This window comes from Vulpes vulpes, chromosome 1 (genome assembly GCF_048418805.1).
Source record: "Vulpes vulpes isolate BD-2025 chromosome 1, VulVul3, whole genome shotgun sequence".
Classification (NCBI taxonomy): domain Eukaryota; kingdom Metazoa; phylum Chordata; class Mammalia; order Carnivora; family Canidae; genus Vulpes; species Vulpes vulpes.
Window position 1 is genome coordinate 149,246,046 of NC_132780.1, and position 16,626 is coordinate 149,262,671.

Below are 16,626 nucleotides of genomic sequence, written 5' to 3' on the forward strand. Positions count from 1 at the left end.
CCCAAGATCAAAAGTCCCAAGCTATACTGACTTGAACCAAGTGAAACTTTATTTTATTTTATTATTTATCTTATTTTATTTTGATTTGATTTTTAAAAAATATTTTATTTATTTATTCATGAGAGACACACACACAGAGAGAGAGAGAGAGAGAGAGAGGCAGAGACATAGACAGAGACATAGGCAGAGGGAAAAGCAGGAAGCCTGATATGGAACTCAATCCCAGGACTCTGGGATAATGCCCGGAGCCATAGGCAGACGCTCAACCACTGAGCTACCCAGGCGTCCCTTGATTTTATTTTTAAGTAATCTCTACACTCAGCCTGGGGCTTCAATTTACAAGTCTGAGATCAAGAGCTGCATGCTCTACTAACTTGAGCCAGCCAGACACCCCAAGGCTTAATTTTAGAAAAGACACCTGCATGTGTTTTAGTTGAGGCATGAGCCAGAGGGAGTACTAAGGGCAGCAGACTCCCCCGAAGGGTAGGCTGAGGACTGGGGCTGAGCCCTAGGTGGGTCTCCTGTTCCCACTGCTCCCCTGCACAGCTTCTTCCCCCAAAGTCTATGGCAGGCACAGGATGGGGAAGCTAGGAGGGACCACGGCGGCTGTTCCCTTAGCACATTGGACAACTCAGACACCAGCCTCCCATCACAGGTCTTCATCTTCTTCACCAAACATGGCCTTGGAGGAAATGGCACTGCCGAAGGAGCTGGAGCCCCCACCACAGGCGAAGCTGGCCTAGAAGGGGCTCAGGCTGTAGCTGAGGCCAGGCCCGGCTTAGCCCACCGGAGTAGCTGCTGGTGAGTTTGGTATGAATATTCACCTTCTGCATCCCACACTCCAGCTGGCTCTCCCCAACCTCCAGCAGCTTGGGTGGGTGGTGATCTCTCCGACCAGGACCAGCCTGACATTCCTGAGCTGCTGGTACTCATGCAGCTGCTGCCCCAGGTCCTGCTCTGCTCGCTGCAGGGCAGCCTCCAGCTCAGCCAGTGTGGTGTCCGCGGAGAGGACGGCGGAGGTGTCAGAGACCAGCGGCCTGAGGAAGCCCATCTCTCCGGCCAGGACCACCAGGCAGGACTCCAGCTCTGCCTTATTCATGTAAACTTCACCCACAGCCTTCCTGCTGAGAACAGATGCGTTCCCATCTCTGCACGCTCCTCCATCTCTCCCGCCTGCTTATCCTTTGGTCCCCGCCAGCCCCTGCACACTGCCTCACTCCACCTGGAGCTCCAGCTGCTCCTGGCTGTGTCCAGCTGCAGTCCAAAGTTGTTGATGAAGCTCTCCAATGTGTTGTCCGTGTTGCTCTGAACCATTTTCTGCTGCTGCGGGAGGCTCCACTTGGTCTCCAGAATCTTGTTCTCCTGCTCCAGTGTCTATACCTTGTCCATAAAGGACACTGACCTGTTGAGGAGGGTTTTGACCCCTTGAGTACCCATGGCCTGGATGTTGGGGTCCACCTCCAGCTTTAGGGGACTCAGCAGGCTCTTGTTCACTAGGACAGTTGTTGTGCCCTCCATAGACCCGCTGTAGCCTCCAACCACAATCCTGCTGGTGTCCAAGCCACTCTGGAAGCTGCTGCTGCTGCCCACCTGGGAGAAGGCAGAGGAACTGACGCATGTGCCAGGCGCACTCATGGAGGAGCTGCTATTGAAGATCCTAGGCCAGAGGTGGACACCTTGTAGGACTTCTGGGTCACCCTGATGGGCATGGTGGGGGCTGGAGTGGAGGCAAGTAGGCTGAACCAGATAGAGATTCAAGGAGGCGAGAAGCTGCTTCTAAGTGGGAGAACTCAACAGCAGATTTTATTAGCAGGAAGGATGGTGAGAGCCCAAATCTGTAGGCCCTCTGAAGGAGTAGGCTGGGCACAGGATTCCAAAAAGATAAATGCCATTGAGTTCACAGTCAGGGCAGCAGTGTTCTAATGTGACAGATTCAGCAATACACCTTTGGTAAACTGTGTTCCTAAAAAAGTCTTTCAAGGATCCAAAGAATGTTTGGGAAGTGAATTTCCCATGGAATCCTATATGTAATTCATGAAGTGATGAGTTTGGTTTGAAGGTTTATATTGTACACAGGAGTATGCTGTGAAAAGCTGAAAACACGGAAGGTAGGTATTAATCATGAGGCATGACGAAATCAGCAACAAGAAATTGTTTCCACCTGCTTTTTTCTTTTTATTATTTTAAAGATTTTATTCATTTATTCATGAGAGACACAGAGAGAGAGAGAGAGAGGCAGAGACACAGGCAGAGGGAGAAGCAGGGTCGGTGCAGAAAGCCCGATGTGGGACTCAATTTCAGGACTCTGGGATCACGGCCTGAGTCAAAGGCAGAGACGCTCAACGGCTGAGCCACCCCAGGCATCCTGTCTTTTTCTTTTTTAAAACATTCCTAGTCACCTAACTTGCTAGATGCTAATTTTTTTTAAAAGCCTCCAAAAAAATAAAAATAACAATAAGTCTCCAGATTGCAAGATAACTCTTTAAACTGCTGCTCTAAGCTTATGCTTCCAATTTCATAGCAGTACAACTATACCAACCATTAAGAAGTTATAAAATATCAAAATTTCACATTAGGAAATTCTGATGTTATCTTTTTGCTGTTGTTAAAGAGTTTATTTTTAAGTAATCTCTATATCCAATGTGGGGCTGGGAATTTACAACCCTGAGATCAGGAGTCCCATGTTCTACCAACTGGGCCCACCAGGCACCCCACTGTTACCTTTTGATGGAAGAACAATGAGAACAAAAACAGAACACTCAAATCATTTTTTCTCTCTTTAACTGTGACTTTATTTAGGGTAGAATTTCCTTACATAAAGTTAACGTTTTTAAACACCTTAGGACAAACTATTCAAAAAGCAATATTTTATTTCAGAAGGGGCTTGTGTCTGTGGTTTTCTGTCCGCCTCTATTTTCATCATTCTGAACATTTGCTTTTTAAATAAATATATTCTCAGTTGTTCCCTTGTACGAATCAGGTGACTAAACTGCTATCAGTACTAAGATATCTGAGATCAGAAGACTGCTCGGGTCATTTCAAATTCACATTAGCACAGTGTCTATAAGAAACAGGTAATACAGATCAATGTGATGCTTGCCTCTAGTTTGTCTTCTTAATGGTTTCCATGAGAGGGTCCTCACAATAAGTTATATAAAATACAGTACTTTGGTTGGAAATTGTAAAAATCATTCTAAAAATTAAGCACATATATTAAACAAACGAGTTGCTACAGTATGCTTTAAATGATATAATATAATTAGCATGTCAAACATTTTCTTATAAACATATTGCTTTTGGTCATACACTGAGCTGGATCGTACAGCCTGCATTCTTTTTCTCCTACATGGCACAAAACGATGGCTTGATGGTAGGGAAACGCTACTTCATGAGAAAAGATGGTGTCCATGAGCTCCAGTAGTACCGGTCTTTGTACTTAGGCATTACCTTGAACGTGTTCAATTTTTGATAACGTCAGAAGGTGACGCAGTGTCAATTTGTTAGATGGATACGGTCCTTTAGGCTATCTATAAGAGAGGGTTCTAAAAAACTGTTTGAAAATCAATTTTCTTCCTACTTAAACCCTATCATACTGAGCAATGCTTAGTAATTCATGGAATTTTACTGTAAGATGAACAATCACACCAGGAGTAGCTTTTATGCCCATGCAGCTTGGCTCGCAGTTGATACATGTACCCCAAGGCACACCGCTATCACTGGACCTTGGGGTGTGGAATGAGAGCCATCCCTGTACCATTTCCTGACATCCCGAAAAGCTTTCTGACTGGAAATGAGGTATAGTCATGGATAGATACAGTGAAACTCCTCATTCCTCTTGGTGTCTATAGTACATTTTATAATTCTCTATTAACTAAAAAATATATGCACCAGGTAGCATTTGATTTTCACTTAACAAAAAAATGATCACAATTCCCTTCTATAGTAAACAGTGTGTATACACATTTGTCCTTTACCCATTACGGTGGGGAGTGGGGAGGGAGAAATTTCTAGGATTTTGCTGGTTCTTTAGAATTTACATTGTTTTTTCAGTCTTCCAGTTTTCTCAACTGCTCATCAGCTTCTCAACTTTCACATGGATAAATGTGTTTAGCTTCCTAAGGGAAGTCGTTTGCTCATAAATAAAGCAAAAAGTAAGAGGACAAAAACAGAAATATCTTCTAAATTTGGGCCCACAAAAATATTATGCAAACAATTTTATAATGTGTAATAACCATGTGACTAGATTTCTCAATTTAAAAAAAAATCATGACCTTAACAAGAGCTAGAGTGCCAAGAATATGGTATTCACAATCCATTTGCTTCTCTAAGAGGTATTTACAATTTAAAACCAGCTTTCCAGCAAGCTGGGTAAGGTTACAGATTAACTTACTTTTTATACATAATACAGAAAGGGAAAATAAATATTACTCGCAGTAAAGGACTCATCTCTGAAAACACATTTTCTGTTGCTTTAGATAATGAGTTGAGGATATAATACAGAAGTGAACTCAGCTTCAAGTTGTGCTTACATTTACATATTTGTTTTCTGAAGCTTTGCTGCCAGTTTGTTAACAGAAAATATTACCTATCAAATCCACATCCATTAGGTGCTTCTCTCATGCCTCTCGGGATCATAGTGCTTGCTCAAGTACATTTTTGAACCAGATTCTCCAAAGCAAAAATTACTCCCTGATTTAGATTAGGGCTCTTCGGGAGCCAAGGCAATTTGTTCAGGCTGCAACACATTACTAATACCTCAAACCAATCATTTGCCAACTTATTGGGTTGAATCCTATCAAAGTGCCAATGTTCACTTTAATATATCATTTTAACCTCCAGAAATGACAGACAATTTCATATGGCTCAACTTGCTTATACCCTGGCACCCAGAACCAAAAGAGAGTAGCTTGGGGCCTGGGAGAATGTGAGTCAATACACTATGGAGTTTGTCTCGTGTTCAATGGCTGAGACCTTCACTCTTGCCTTCCAGGTAACCACAGGTGGAGGCAGACATGCCCTACAGAAACAAAGAGTGGACCTTTTGTCTTTTTCTGACTCCAAACTAGCTTTGTCGTTTTTAAAATTGCTGTAAACATGCCTCTCAATGGAACAGCCTCTGTCCAACAAATAAGAGTTCCCACTGTGTGAAGAAACTACAGTTGTTAAGAGTTCAAATGTGGCACGCTATAGACACTAACATCATGGTAGCTATGACTTCCCAGATAAGTGGAACCTCTACCATAAATTTTTTCTGCTCCCCAAAATGCCCTGAGAATTTGGCTAGGGCAGATTATTCATCGTCTGTTCCTAGCCAGGCCTGGAGAACTGAGCTGAATGCAAAATTCAATCAGTTATTACAATAAAGAAAATCTTCTGCTGCTTTGACACTCAGCTTTTTGGTCATGTATCTTGGTAGGGATGTAAGTTTAACGGACTGTGTTGACCTTTCTGTTCAAAACCTGTTGACTTGAAAAGCTTCCCTTTTGTGGGTACTGATACAGTTTGATTTCAAAAATGGAAGGAAAAAGTGGGAGAAAATAGGATGCGATGGCATAGCTGATAAAATGGTTCGTTTGCATATCTCCAACCACCAAAAAGGGTTGTCGTCAAAATTTCAAAAAATATTTAGAGTTCTTTCATCTGGGAGACTGATTGCATAATAGTACTTTTAGAACAGCACAGTGGTATCAAAAAAAAAATCAAACCAGGATCATAATATTGAGAAAAGCAGAAGTTCATTTATCTAGTGCTGAGCTTAGTCCAAGAAAGCCTGAAGTACCAGTGTGCCACATTTAAAATTTAACCACTTCACAAATACCTGCACGCATTGAGTAAATAACCTTCTATCACATAGCCTTCAATTGCACCCCTGCTGCAATACTGCATCAATATTATTACATTTTTAAAAATCTGTATAAAATACTATCTGGAACCCCAAAGGAAAATCAATTAATTTTTAAAAAGTTCATTACAAAGTTGACCGTATAAAATGCTAAAACATAATCCATATATACAAAATGCTGCTGTTTAAGAAAATAATGGGACCCAGTTTTAGAATAAAATAATTTTGTACAAAAAAAGGGTATTGCATTCAAATCAATATTTAAAAAAAATTTTTTTAAAGAATATTGAAATGTCTTAGTTCAGAAGAATAACTATATAAAGTGTCTGCTTTTATACCCTTCACAAGTTTTCTGCCGGCAGAACACCAACTGGCAGAGGGACTGTGTCTTGCTATTCCCTGCGCCCAGAAGCTTCGTGCCGGTCATCGCCGAGAAGCGTACTTAGAAGCCCAGTCCGTCCGGCCGTGCACTGGCTGGGCAGCTGGAGGCCGTGGCATCAACCCAGGAGTGCTTCTAGGCTGGGTGTGGAAAAAAGGTCGCCCGGGGTGAGGTCTCACAGCCTTCAGGGAAGAATAGCCTGCAGTTAAAGAGGAAGGTGGGTCTGATTGATATGGGACTCCTGCAAACAAAGCAAATCAATGCATCTGGGCGACAAAAATATCAGAAAACCAAGTTCAAGAGAAGCCCTGGTGGGATACTCATAGTCTTCCCTTCCATTCTAGAGTGTCAGGTCAAAAATGCTGGTGTCATTGCTGATGCCTCTTTTTTCACAGCCCACTTGTCACTGGTCAGCAAATGCTACTGGCTCTACCTTCCCAACATACTCAGAATCTGGCCCCGCTCAGCTCTTAGCACCCTGGCCCATTCTTTCCTGCCTGGGTAATTCTAGTTGGTTTCCCTGCTTCTGATCTTGTGACAACCAGCACTTGAGTGAGGCTGCAAGATGGAAGTCAAATCACCTCATGCCTCTGCTTGACACCCTCCAGTGGCTCCTATGTCGCTCACGGTCAATGATGGCAAGCTTATAGTGGCCTGCAGGGCCGGCCTCATAGACCCCTGCCTCCTGTCACCTCTCTCTCCTGCCCACTCCCCTCCCATCACTCATGCCACCCCTGCCATCTGCCTCCCTGCTTTTCCAGGAATATGGCTGCCTATCCTGCCTCCAGGCCCATGCACTAGGAACCCTGTGCTGAGGACAGTCTCAGCCACACCACATGGCTAGCCCTCTCGCCTCCTTCACACTTTCACTCAACATCTCCTTGGTGGTTAGGTCTTCTTTGGCCACCTTCTTTAAAATACACACTCTGACCCCTACATTCCCTATATCCTGCCTACTTAATTCTCCTTAGCACTGGTGAGCGTTTGATTCGGCTTACTTATTTTGTGCAGAGTGTAAGTTCATGGGACAGGGAGTCTTGTCTTTCTCTTTCACTGGTGGGTCTTCAGCCTACAACATGCCTGGCACAAAGTAGTTATTCGATAACCGTTTGATGAACTGATCCACGAATAATCCAAAATAGAACTCACCAGGGGAAGGATCTGGAATAGGTGCCAAGTGTACTCTCTGCATAGCAGAACCCACTTCTTTTTTCAGAAAGGATGGGATATAGTTTCCAGTCAGTCCACTAGAACTTGTAGAACCGGAACCAACTGATTCACAAAAGCAAAAGCTTGTTACTACAAAGACATGTGCAAGTAACACCAACGTAGTTACACAGGTGCAGAACAATAAAGAATTAGATTTTTACTTTTAGGGGGGAAATACAATAAAAACAGTGAATTGCGAGCAGAGCATTCTTACACACCACACTGTCAGAAAGACAGGGAAGAGGGACAGCAGACAGTGCCGCTCCCGCAGCCTGACCTGAACAGAGTCTGGAGGGTTGCCTGGTTCCAGAAAAGGGAAATGTGCAGTCTTCTTTCTTTTTTGGAATCAAAGGTTTAGCCTGTTCTGAAATTCACTTTTTCCACTTCATAACAGAGAACAGTTATCCTTCCATGTCAGTATATACAAATTCTAGAATATGGCTAAGCCATAATTCACTGGACCATTCTCTTACTGAACAGCACACAGGTGACCTTAATTATTTAGCTATTACAAGTGATCCTACACTAAATGCTCTTGCCTCTCACCAGAACAATTAATAACTTCTATTAAATATATTCACTTTTTATGACACTTTCATATTGAGAGTGCTTAAAGGCCCGGAACTGTATGCTACTCATCCTAGTATTCTGGGAGGTTAATGGAATGCCTTATATGTAGCAGTAATCAATACATTCTGGATGGATGAATGGATATCTCTAAACCTTATTAAGACTTAAAGTACACACGGAATGATGAAAGATGTTATTATGGGCCATTATACAAATGGAAGTTACATCCGGTGGGAAAAGAGGGAATGTGTGGCAGAGTTGTTGTACGTCTTCACAACACAGTGCTCCTGGCAACTGCTTAAGGCATGGTGGCAAAGCATGTGTGAGGAGTTGTGTTGTGCTAGAGCACATTTTGTATTTTTGGTGAATAGATATGAAAAAAAATGCGAAGAGAATCTGAACACGTAAGTCACAAAAGGGGAAAAAATATAGTCAAGAAACACAAGAAAAGATGCTCAACCTCATTAGTAAACATGCAAGTTTAAACCACAATAAGATGCCATCTCACACCTATCAGACCGGCACACATTTTGCAATCTTGACAGTACCAAGTGGCATCAAGGATGCAGCACAACTCCCAGACCCTGCTGGAGAGCAATTTGGCAACATCTGTAAAGTCAAAGATGAGCACACCCTTTAACCTGTTAACATTATACCCAGAGAAACCTTCACATGGGTGCACAACAATAGGTTCATCTCAGCACCCTTTCTCATGGCAAAGATTGTTCACAAATTACACGCTCATCGAGAAAGGAAGAATAAATAAATTACGGTCCAGTAAAACTAATAGATTATGATACAGTATATATATTATATATATATAGTTATGTTATACAATATTTATTATGTGTGTCTTACATATATGTTTAATTGCTACAGCATAACATAATTACTAAAATGAGTGGAGATCCAGAATTATGTTCATATTAATTTTTGAACATGCAAAAACATACTAAGTGGTTCATGAATCTTTTAAGAATGCAGAGAAATAATAAGCACCCAAATCAGGTGATGGTCAGGGGAAGGAAAGGGGAAGAGAGAAAAGGTAGGAAGGCCTAGACAGTGGACTTCATGTATATTTGCAAAGTTTGACTCCTTGAGCTGGTGGCAGGTACCTGTCTGGGGAGAGTGATGTGGGAAACTGGTCTACTGGGAATGGGGTTAGCCCGCCTGGAAGGCTTATGAAATTCATTTACTCATTTTAAAAAAAGTGAGGATGAGGGAAAAAAAGTGAGGCACTTTTTTTTTTTTTTGGCACTCTATCTATCATTGTGCCTTCTGAGCTGTCCACCTACAAACTGGAGGGGGTTTTTCGATGCTCTGGGCTAAAGCTGGGTCATCAGAGGAGGGGGCGAGCTGGATGGAGCAAGGCATTTTACAATGCATGGAGCTAGGTTGGAGGTCCAGTAGGGCAGGGTCTCGGAAGTCAGAGGTGCCCGATGCCTTGGCTACTCCTGAGGGCAGACCCTGGAGTCGCTGGCTGAGTACCCAGGGCCTGCTGCCCAGAAAGAGACAGGAGCACAGGCCTGGTAAAGGGGCCCTGGGCTTGCCGCCTAGAAAACCCTCTTGTCTCTTCTCTCTGGACCCACCCTGCAGCATCCAGAGAATTTGCCTCTTGTCATTTAGGGGTTAATGATCATTACCCACCTGAATTTATTTTGCTGATTACCGATACCGTTCCTGAAGATTTTCCAGACAAACCAGAACTAGACCACGGGTTAGATGGAATAAAATCCTTGCCTGGATTTGGAAGGATGCCGTTTCTTATATTTATTCCTAATAGGGAAGACAGGAGTTTCAAATGCAAAAGACATATTTCATCTTGTACCAGATTTCAGTGGTAAGCTCATCACAGAACCCTATTCATCCAAGCTTCCTACAGCTTGACAGTCAGAGCAAAAACTGGCTGTGATGATAGACAGCAGAGGAAAGCTTGTGTCCTGGGGTTGAGTATGCTGTCTCACTGGTGGGCAGCCCGAGAGAGGTCTCTTGACCTTCTCCCAACAGGTCTGCCTCACGTCTTCTGTCTTGGCCCCTCTGGTGGTGTCCTGGGCGTCAGTGTTCCTGGACACTCCTACCTGTATCCCTTCATGGGTCACTGCTTGTCTGTCACCTTCCCAAAGTCTTCTCCATCCCCCTTCTACCAGCCAGCTCTGCAGGCCCCTGCTCTCCTCTCTGCATCCTGTCCCCCAGATCCATCCTCTCACCTGACCTGGACCATGAGCGCCATCGAGTGCTGGTGACTTGGGTCTGCACTGGTGACCCTTGCTGACTCCCTCACGCCCAAGGCTGCCTGGATCTTTATCAATCACCTTGACCTGGAGCCAAACCACCCACGTGACTGCCCACTTGCCTATTTATGTCAGGCACTGCAGCTATTTTTCAGAACTGAAAGACTGAATTCATCTTTTATCCTCCTTCTGCTGCTAGAGCCGAAAAGAAATAACTAATTCCCTCCCTGCTCCCTTTCGCTTGTGGTGGCTGTAGTTCGAATCTTTGCCCCTGACATCTGGACCACTGCTGTGCTCTGTCACTTGCTCTCTCTTCTTCTTGGTCATCCCAGGAGGCCTGTCAAGGGCGAGGAGTCAATACACCAGCAGGGCCTGCTGCTCCCACCTCATGTGTCCTGGGGCCCCAGCCCCAGCCTAAGCCACCACTCCCTTACCGGCTACGAGAGCTACAGCCTGCCTTCATCCGCTCATCACACAGATGGGACATGAACCCAGCACACTCTCCAATTAAAGCCTTTGAAACAGCTTCCTGCTGCTTATGAAATAAATTCCAAATTTCTTAGAAGACTCCCAAAGAGGGCTCTAGTACATCTATCGCTCTCTTACCACACTCTGGCTACTCTGGCCCCACTGCCCTTCCCCTCACAAACCAAGCCCTTTCCTGCCTCCTAGGCCTCTCCATTTGCTGCTTCATCTGCCTGGTTTGTACTGCTCATTTGTTCCTCCACATTCTTTGGTGGCCCAGATAGGAGTCACTTGCTCAGAGAGGCCCTTCCTGAGCACTCTATCTATCATTGTGCCTCCTTCCTGCCTTCTATCGCCCTTAACATCTCGTATCACCACCTGAGCTACTGGTTCCTATTTGTTTAGGGTCTGGCTCCCACCTCTAGACTATAAGCTGCAGGCTGCTGTACAAAGTCACTGCATAGACTGTAATAAAACTGCAGCCCATGGTCCCACTTGGATGCTGTGTTCCCCATAATTTCCCTAGCACACATCAGATGCTCAGTACATATGTACTGACTGAATGAATTTGTGAACGGATGGTTGGCTCATCCTGTAAGCTTGGAATATGGAGGATGTGGAGAGAGGAGGCTTGCGCAACCATCAAGCTACAGCGTTTATACTTACCCCTTGCAATACTGCCAGGTGGTATGACTGAGTTCCTACCCTGGTCTCCTGAGAGCACACAGGACTGGCAATTTTTCCAGAGAGTCTCTGGAGCAGGGGCCCTCAGGCATGCTGCCTGGCTCTTACCAGTTCCTCCCTCTCAGTAGGGGTGGGGAGCCCCTGGACCCAGTTTCCACTACAAAATGCTTTTATCTTAGACAACTATATAAAATAAAAATGTGAGGCCTGGGTTTCAGCAAGTATTTTTACGATGCTCCTGCTGGTTCTGAAGGTCTAGAAGCCCCTTGGCACTTGCCTTCCAAAACAGAATCTTTGTGAAAACGTGATTCCAGAGAAATGGTTTCTTATCAATGATGAAAGTAAAGGCAAGTATTTCTATTACCAGGCAAGTATCGTGAGTGCTTCAAGTAGTGCTGCTTGGCGGCAGATCTCAGGGTTGGTGTGTCTCGCCTCTGATAGGAGGTCTGGGTGGGGGCGCTATTGCCTGTACCCACAGGCTCAGAGGGCTTCAGGTCCAAGACACTCTCAAATCTGAATCAAGGGAATGTGACTCAGGTCAGCATGAGACTGAAAACATCATCAGAGAGGTACAGATTGTTCTACAAACCCCAGATCCGATCTGTTTACAGAGCTGAGGAGCATACTTGCCTGCAGAGAGTCTCTTCACTCTGTCTCTTCTTGTTTTTCAGGTCAATCCTGGTGAGGGATGGACTGAAATCCAAGTCATCCAAGTCAGCCCAGTCATCGGAATCCTTTGTTGACCGGGACACAAGACCCCACCTTCTCCTACTCTTCGGCTTGATCTCCCCATTTTTGGGTTCTAGGCCAGCTAGCATTTTCTGTGCATCCAAGAAGTGGGGGATAAAGCAATATTTGGCATTAATGAAGCTCACCCATGGGTAATCCCCATTCCAAACTTTCTTGGTGATGAAAAGTAGGATCAGGGGCATATCATTCCCAATATGCAACCATGGAAAATTCCTAGGCCTGTCTCTCACCTCTCCTGCACACATCATATCAGTTTGCATCCTATGGGGACACTCAGTTATATAAGATAATGATTTTTAAAAAGAATTTTTTAAATAGATTTTTTTTTTTTTTGAGGAGAGGGAGAGAGGGAAGGGGTAGAGGCAGAGAGAGAGAGAGAGAGAGAGAGAAATAGTCGACTCCATGCTGAGTGCAGAGCCTGACACTGGGCTCGACCTCATGACCCCGAGTTCATGACCTGAGCTGAAATCAAGAGTTGGGCGCTTAACTGACTGCACCACCCAGGCACTCCTAAAAGGAAACTTAAGGTACCTCTCACATATAGGGAAGATAGCTAGGTTGTCATCCATCATTAACATGCTTTATTCTGTCATAAAGAGAAATGCAAGAGAAAACAGCTCAGATGTCAGTTATCCTGCTCTTTTACTGAAAACACTGCAAATATGCTTTCTTTGCCTTCTTAGTAGACCTCGATACTATTTAATTAAAGAATCAGCAACAACAGGAGATTTCCAAAAACGTATTGATTCCAAAGTTGTGGGTGGGGTACAGCAAATAGTCTAAAGGCACCACTCTTATAACCTCACATGGTATCTCACAGTGTTGGTTGGGAGCTGGCCCTCAGTGAATGAATACTAGTTGAGAGAAAAAATACTGCTTTGCATAAAGCTGTTAGAAAATCAGACTCTCTGACAGCATTACAAAGCTACCAGTAACTAGATGCCCTTGTCAGGTTATTATTGAATCTAACACTCATTGTTTTGAGCACCAATCCAAGCAGATGAGAAAGATCTGGACTCAATTAACAGCCTAGCATTAGCAGCATTAATTGACAGCATTAAAAGAAATAGCAATCTACAAATTTTATTATGGTACTTTGTGATTTTTCAAAACATCACAATTAGTAGGACCTTTGATCTTCCTGCACAGCTTACAGCCTGGTCTGGTGGGAAAGAGAGGCATTATGATCTTCCTTTTATAGATGAAAAAACTGAGTCCAAAGGGATTAATAATAACAATGACTAACATTTATCAAATTTTAACGAAGTGTCAGCTACTATTTTAAATTCTTTCAAGTATTAACTCATTTAGTCCCCCAAAGAATTATTATCAGGGGTATGCAATTACAATCTCTATTTTTTTTTAATTTTTATTTATTTATGATAGTCACACAGAGAGAGAGAGAGAGAGGCAGAGACACAGGCAGAGGGAGAAGCAGGCTCCATGCACCGGGAGCCCGACGTGGGATTCGATCCCGGGTCTCCAGGATCGCGCCCTGGGCCAAAGGCAGGCGCCAAACCGCAGTGCCACCCAGGGATCCTACAATCTCTATTTTTTTAAAAGATTTTATTTATTTATTCGGTAAGAGAGAAAGAGCGTGAAAGTGTATAAGCAGGCGGAGCAGGAGCAGAAGGAGCAGGCTCGATCCCAGGACTCTGGGATCACGACCTGAGTGGAAGGCAGATACTCAATCTCCAACAGAGCCACCCAGGTGCCCCTATTACCCTTATTGTTGAAAATCTTTCACACAACAAGTGAGGTCAGAAGAGGAACAGGCAAGACAAGGTTCCCTAGCAAATCTTCACTCCTTACCGACTGAGGCTTCTTGGTATGGAGGGACGGGAAGAGCAATGGGCTTGGCTTGTCCTCTGGAAGATGGTTTGGGTGATCTGTCCTGGAAGCCTCTGCTTTGTAGGGGTATATGAGATGCTGAGGGGCCTGGCTGCCTTGATGTTGTCTCGATGAAATCCGCGGGTGTGGTTTGGTTGGGGGCTGGGCAGGGGGGACTGGCTTAATGTGAGGAGGCGGGCCTGCCTTCTCCAGGACATCTTTCTGTGCTTTTCCTGAATCTTGAAGGCTCTGTGTGGTGCTGCCCAGTGGATGCCCAATCTGGAAGTAAGGATATCGAAGTGCCTGGAATAACACATAGAGCTGCTTTACGAGAAAAGTCTAGCCAGGAAGGTTAATACCATCAGGCTAACTGAGCCACATTTCATGGGACTAGTTTACTACATTTTCTTAACCTAAACCAACTAGAAAACAGCACCGAATGTGTGATACTCTATGATTTTCCTGATCTAAAATATAAAATGTATACACTTAAAATTATTTGGATAAAGCAGCCAGTTACAATACTATTACCTTTGCTACTTCTGAAAAGTATTCTGGCTCAACACAGATGCTGGCTTTGTAATTTATTTGTTCTGCACTATTTTTTTGGGGGGGGGGCAGGGGTGGGCAGAGTGAGAGGGAGAGAGAGAATCTCAAGCCAACTGCCTGCTGAGCATAAGCCCAATGTGGGGCTCGATCCCACAACCCTGAGATCATGACCTGAGCTGAAATCAAGAGTCTGACACATAACCGACTGAGCCAACCAGGTGTGTCTGCTATGTGTTTTATTTTATTTTTATTTTTGCTTTTTTGCTATGTGTTTTAAATGTAATGTTTCACCTTTATGAGCCAATTTCCTCAGTCCATAAAAAGCAAAAATATATAGAGAGACAGCCAAACACAATAATCCTGGAAGACTCTGAGAATCAAGTGTAAAATGAGCAGACATTTTACCCTAGGGATGCCAAGAATGTAATACATGATATAGATAAACCCTGCCTATAAACAACAACTGACAAACCTTGTTCGTTGTTCTGAACAATCCAGTTTTCCAGATAGTCAAGGAATAAATCTTAAAGTGCTAGGGTTTACAATTCTTTCTAAAATAGTCCCTGAATTGCCTAGCTTTTTTTTTTTTTTAAGATTTTATTTATTTATTCATGAGAGACACAGAGAGAGAAAGAGAGAGGCAGAGACACAGGCAGAGGGAGAAGCAGGCCCCATGCAGGGAGCCCAACGCGGGACCCGATCCCAGGTCTCCAGGATCAGGCCCCGTGTTGAAGGTGGCGCTAAACTGCTGAGCCACTTGGGCTGCCCCCTAGCTTTTTTTTTTTTTTAAAGATTTTATTTATTTATTCATGAGAGATCAAGAGAGAGAGAGAGAGAGACAGACAGACAGACAGACAGACAGACAGACAGACACAGGCTGAGGGAGAAGCAGGAAGCAGGCTCCATGCAGGGAGCCTGATGTGGGACTCGATCCTGGGTCTCCAGAATCACACCCTGGACTGAAGGCGGTGCTAAACCGCTGAGCCACCCTGGACTGAAGGCGGTGCTAAACCGCTGAGCCACCCAGGCTGCCTTTTTTTTTTTTTTAAAAAAAGATTTTATTTATTTACTCATGAGACACACACACACACACACACACACACACACACACACACACAGAGGCAGAGACACAGGCAGAGGGAGAAGCAAGCTCCATGCAGGGAGCCAGATGCAGGACTCAATCCAGGACTCCAGGATCACACCCTGGAGGCACTCAACCCCTGAGCCACCCAGGCATCCTGCCCCAGCCTTTTTGAGTGGAAGTTACCAAACATAACCTTTCTTAATAACTCTATCTAGCTATGAACATCTATCATGATTATATGTAAGAGGCTGATAACATGGAGACTCTGGAGGTTCTGGATCCTGGCGTCTACCTTGAAAAGTCTCTATAGCTCCAGGCATTTTTTGCAAACTGCTCTGGTGCCATTTTTAGCTTTTCTGACACATTCTTAAAAGTACACATCGTTCTCTTGGCTCCTTGCTACAGAATTTCTTCTTTTCATCTCTTGGGTACAACCTTTACAAAAATGTTCATCAGACAGCTTTTCTCTTGCCCTCAGAATTTTTGTGATTTTCATCCCCCAAAGTGCACTTCTGAGAGCTTTCCAATCCTTGCCACCCAAAGTCTTGCGGCACCAAATAGCTCTTTCTTCTCTGAGCCTTTGGAAAGCTACTTTTCTATAATTCCTTACCCCCCAATTATTGTCTCTCTGGTTATCCCAAATTCTAGCATTGCATCAGCCCTATCTTCAAGCGTCCCCATCACTTTTGTTTAGCCAAATCATTGTCTCTGATTAGAACTGGTACCTGTGTCATTCTGAGCCATGTAACTGCCAAGGAGGCCACCGAGAAGAATCTAGATACACTAGTGCAGAGGGAGGCCTGCAAGAGGCATGGGAGCAGCTGAAGCCACAGCATGACCACACGTCTTGGGGCGCATTTTATCATCTAAATCAAAGTGGACGGCAGGGGGAGGTGGCGGGTTGAGAAAACAGGTGGTATGAAGCAGGAGACCTATCATCTTTGTCACTGAACTGTAGTTATCTGTACTAGTCTCTGGATGGGAAATCGCTTAAACTTACTGGGATTCAGTACTCTCACTATAAAGTGAAAAC

The 16,626-nt window shown here is 44.3% G+C and overlaps 1 protein-coding gene and 1 pseudogene across 2 annotated transcripts in view; both read right to left on the minus strand.

Moving 5' to 3' along the window:
* Positions 1-41: 41 nt before the first annotated feature.
* The window catches only part of CILK1 (ciliogenesis associated kinase 1), a 40,048-nt gene continuing 23,463 nt past the window's right edge, over positions 42-16,626 (minus strand). Inside the window, exons 8-13 of one of the 2 annotated variants that reach the window (XM_072733986.1) lie at positions 13,943-14,263; positions 12,011-12,201; positions 11,745-11,893; positions 9,648-9,776; positions 7,371-7,493; positions 42-2,093 (exon numbers count right to left, since the gene is read on the minus strand). In XM_072733986.1, the coding sequence (XP_072590087.1) occupies positions 2,062-2,093; positions 7,371-7,493; positions 9,648-9,776; positions 11,745-11,893; positions 12,011-12,201; positions 13,943-14,263 (945 nt within the window). In that variant the 3' untranslated portion in view covers positions 42-2,061. Of the gene's footprint in view, positions 2,094-2,767; positions 6,421-7,370; positions 7,494-9,647; positions 9,777-11,744; positions 11,894-12,010; positions 12,202-13,942; positions 14,264-16,626 lie in introns of those variants that run through there. The other variant, XM_025991065.2, reaches the window with a different exon arrangement.
* Positions 1,178-1,709, minus strand: LOC112914238 (keratin, type II cytoskeletal 8-like; annotated as a pseudogene).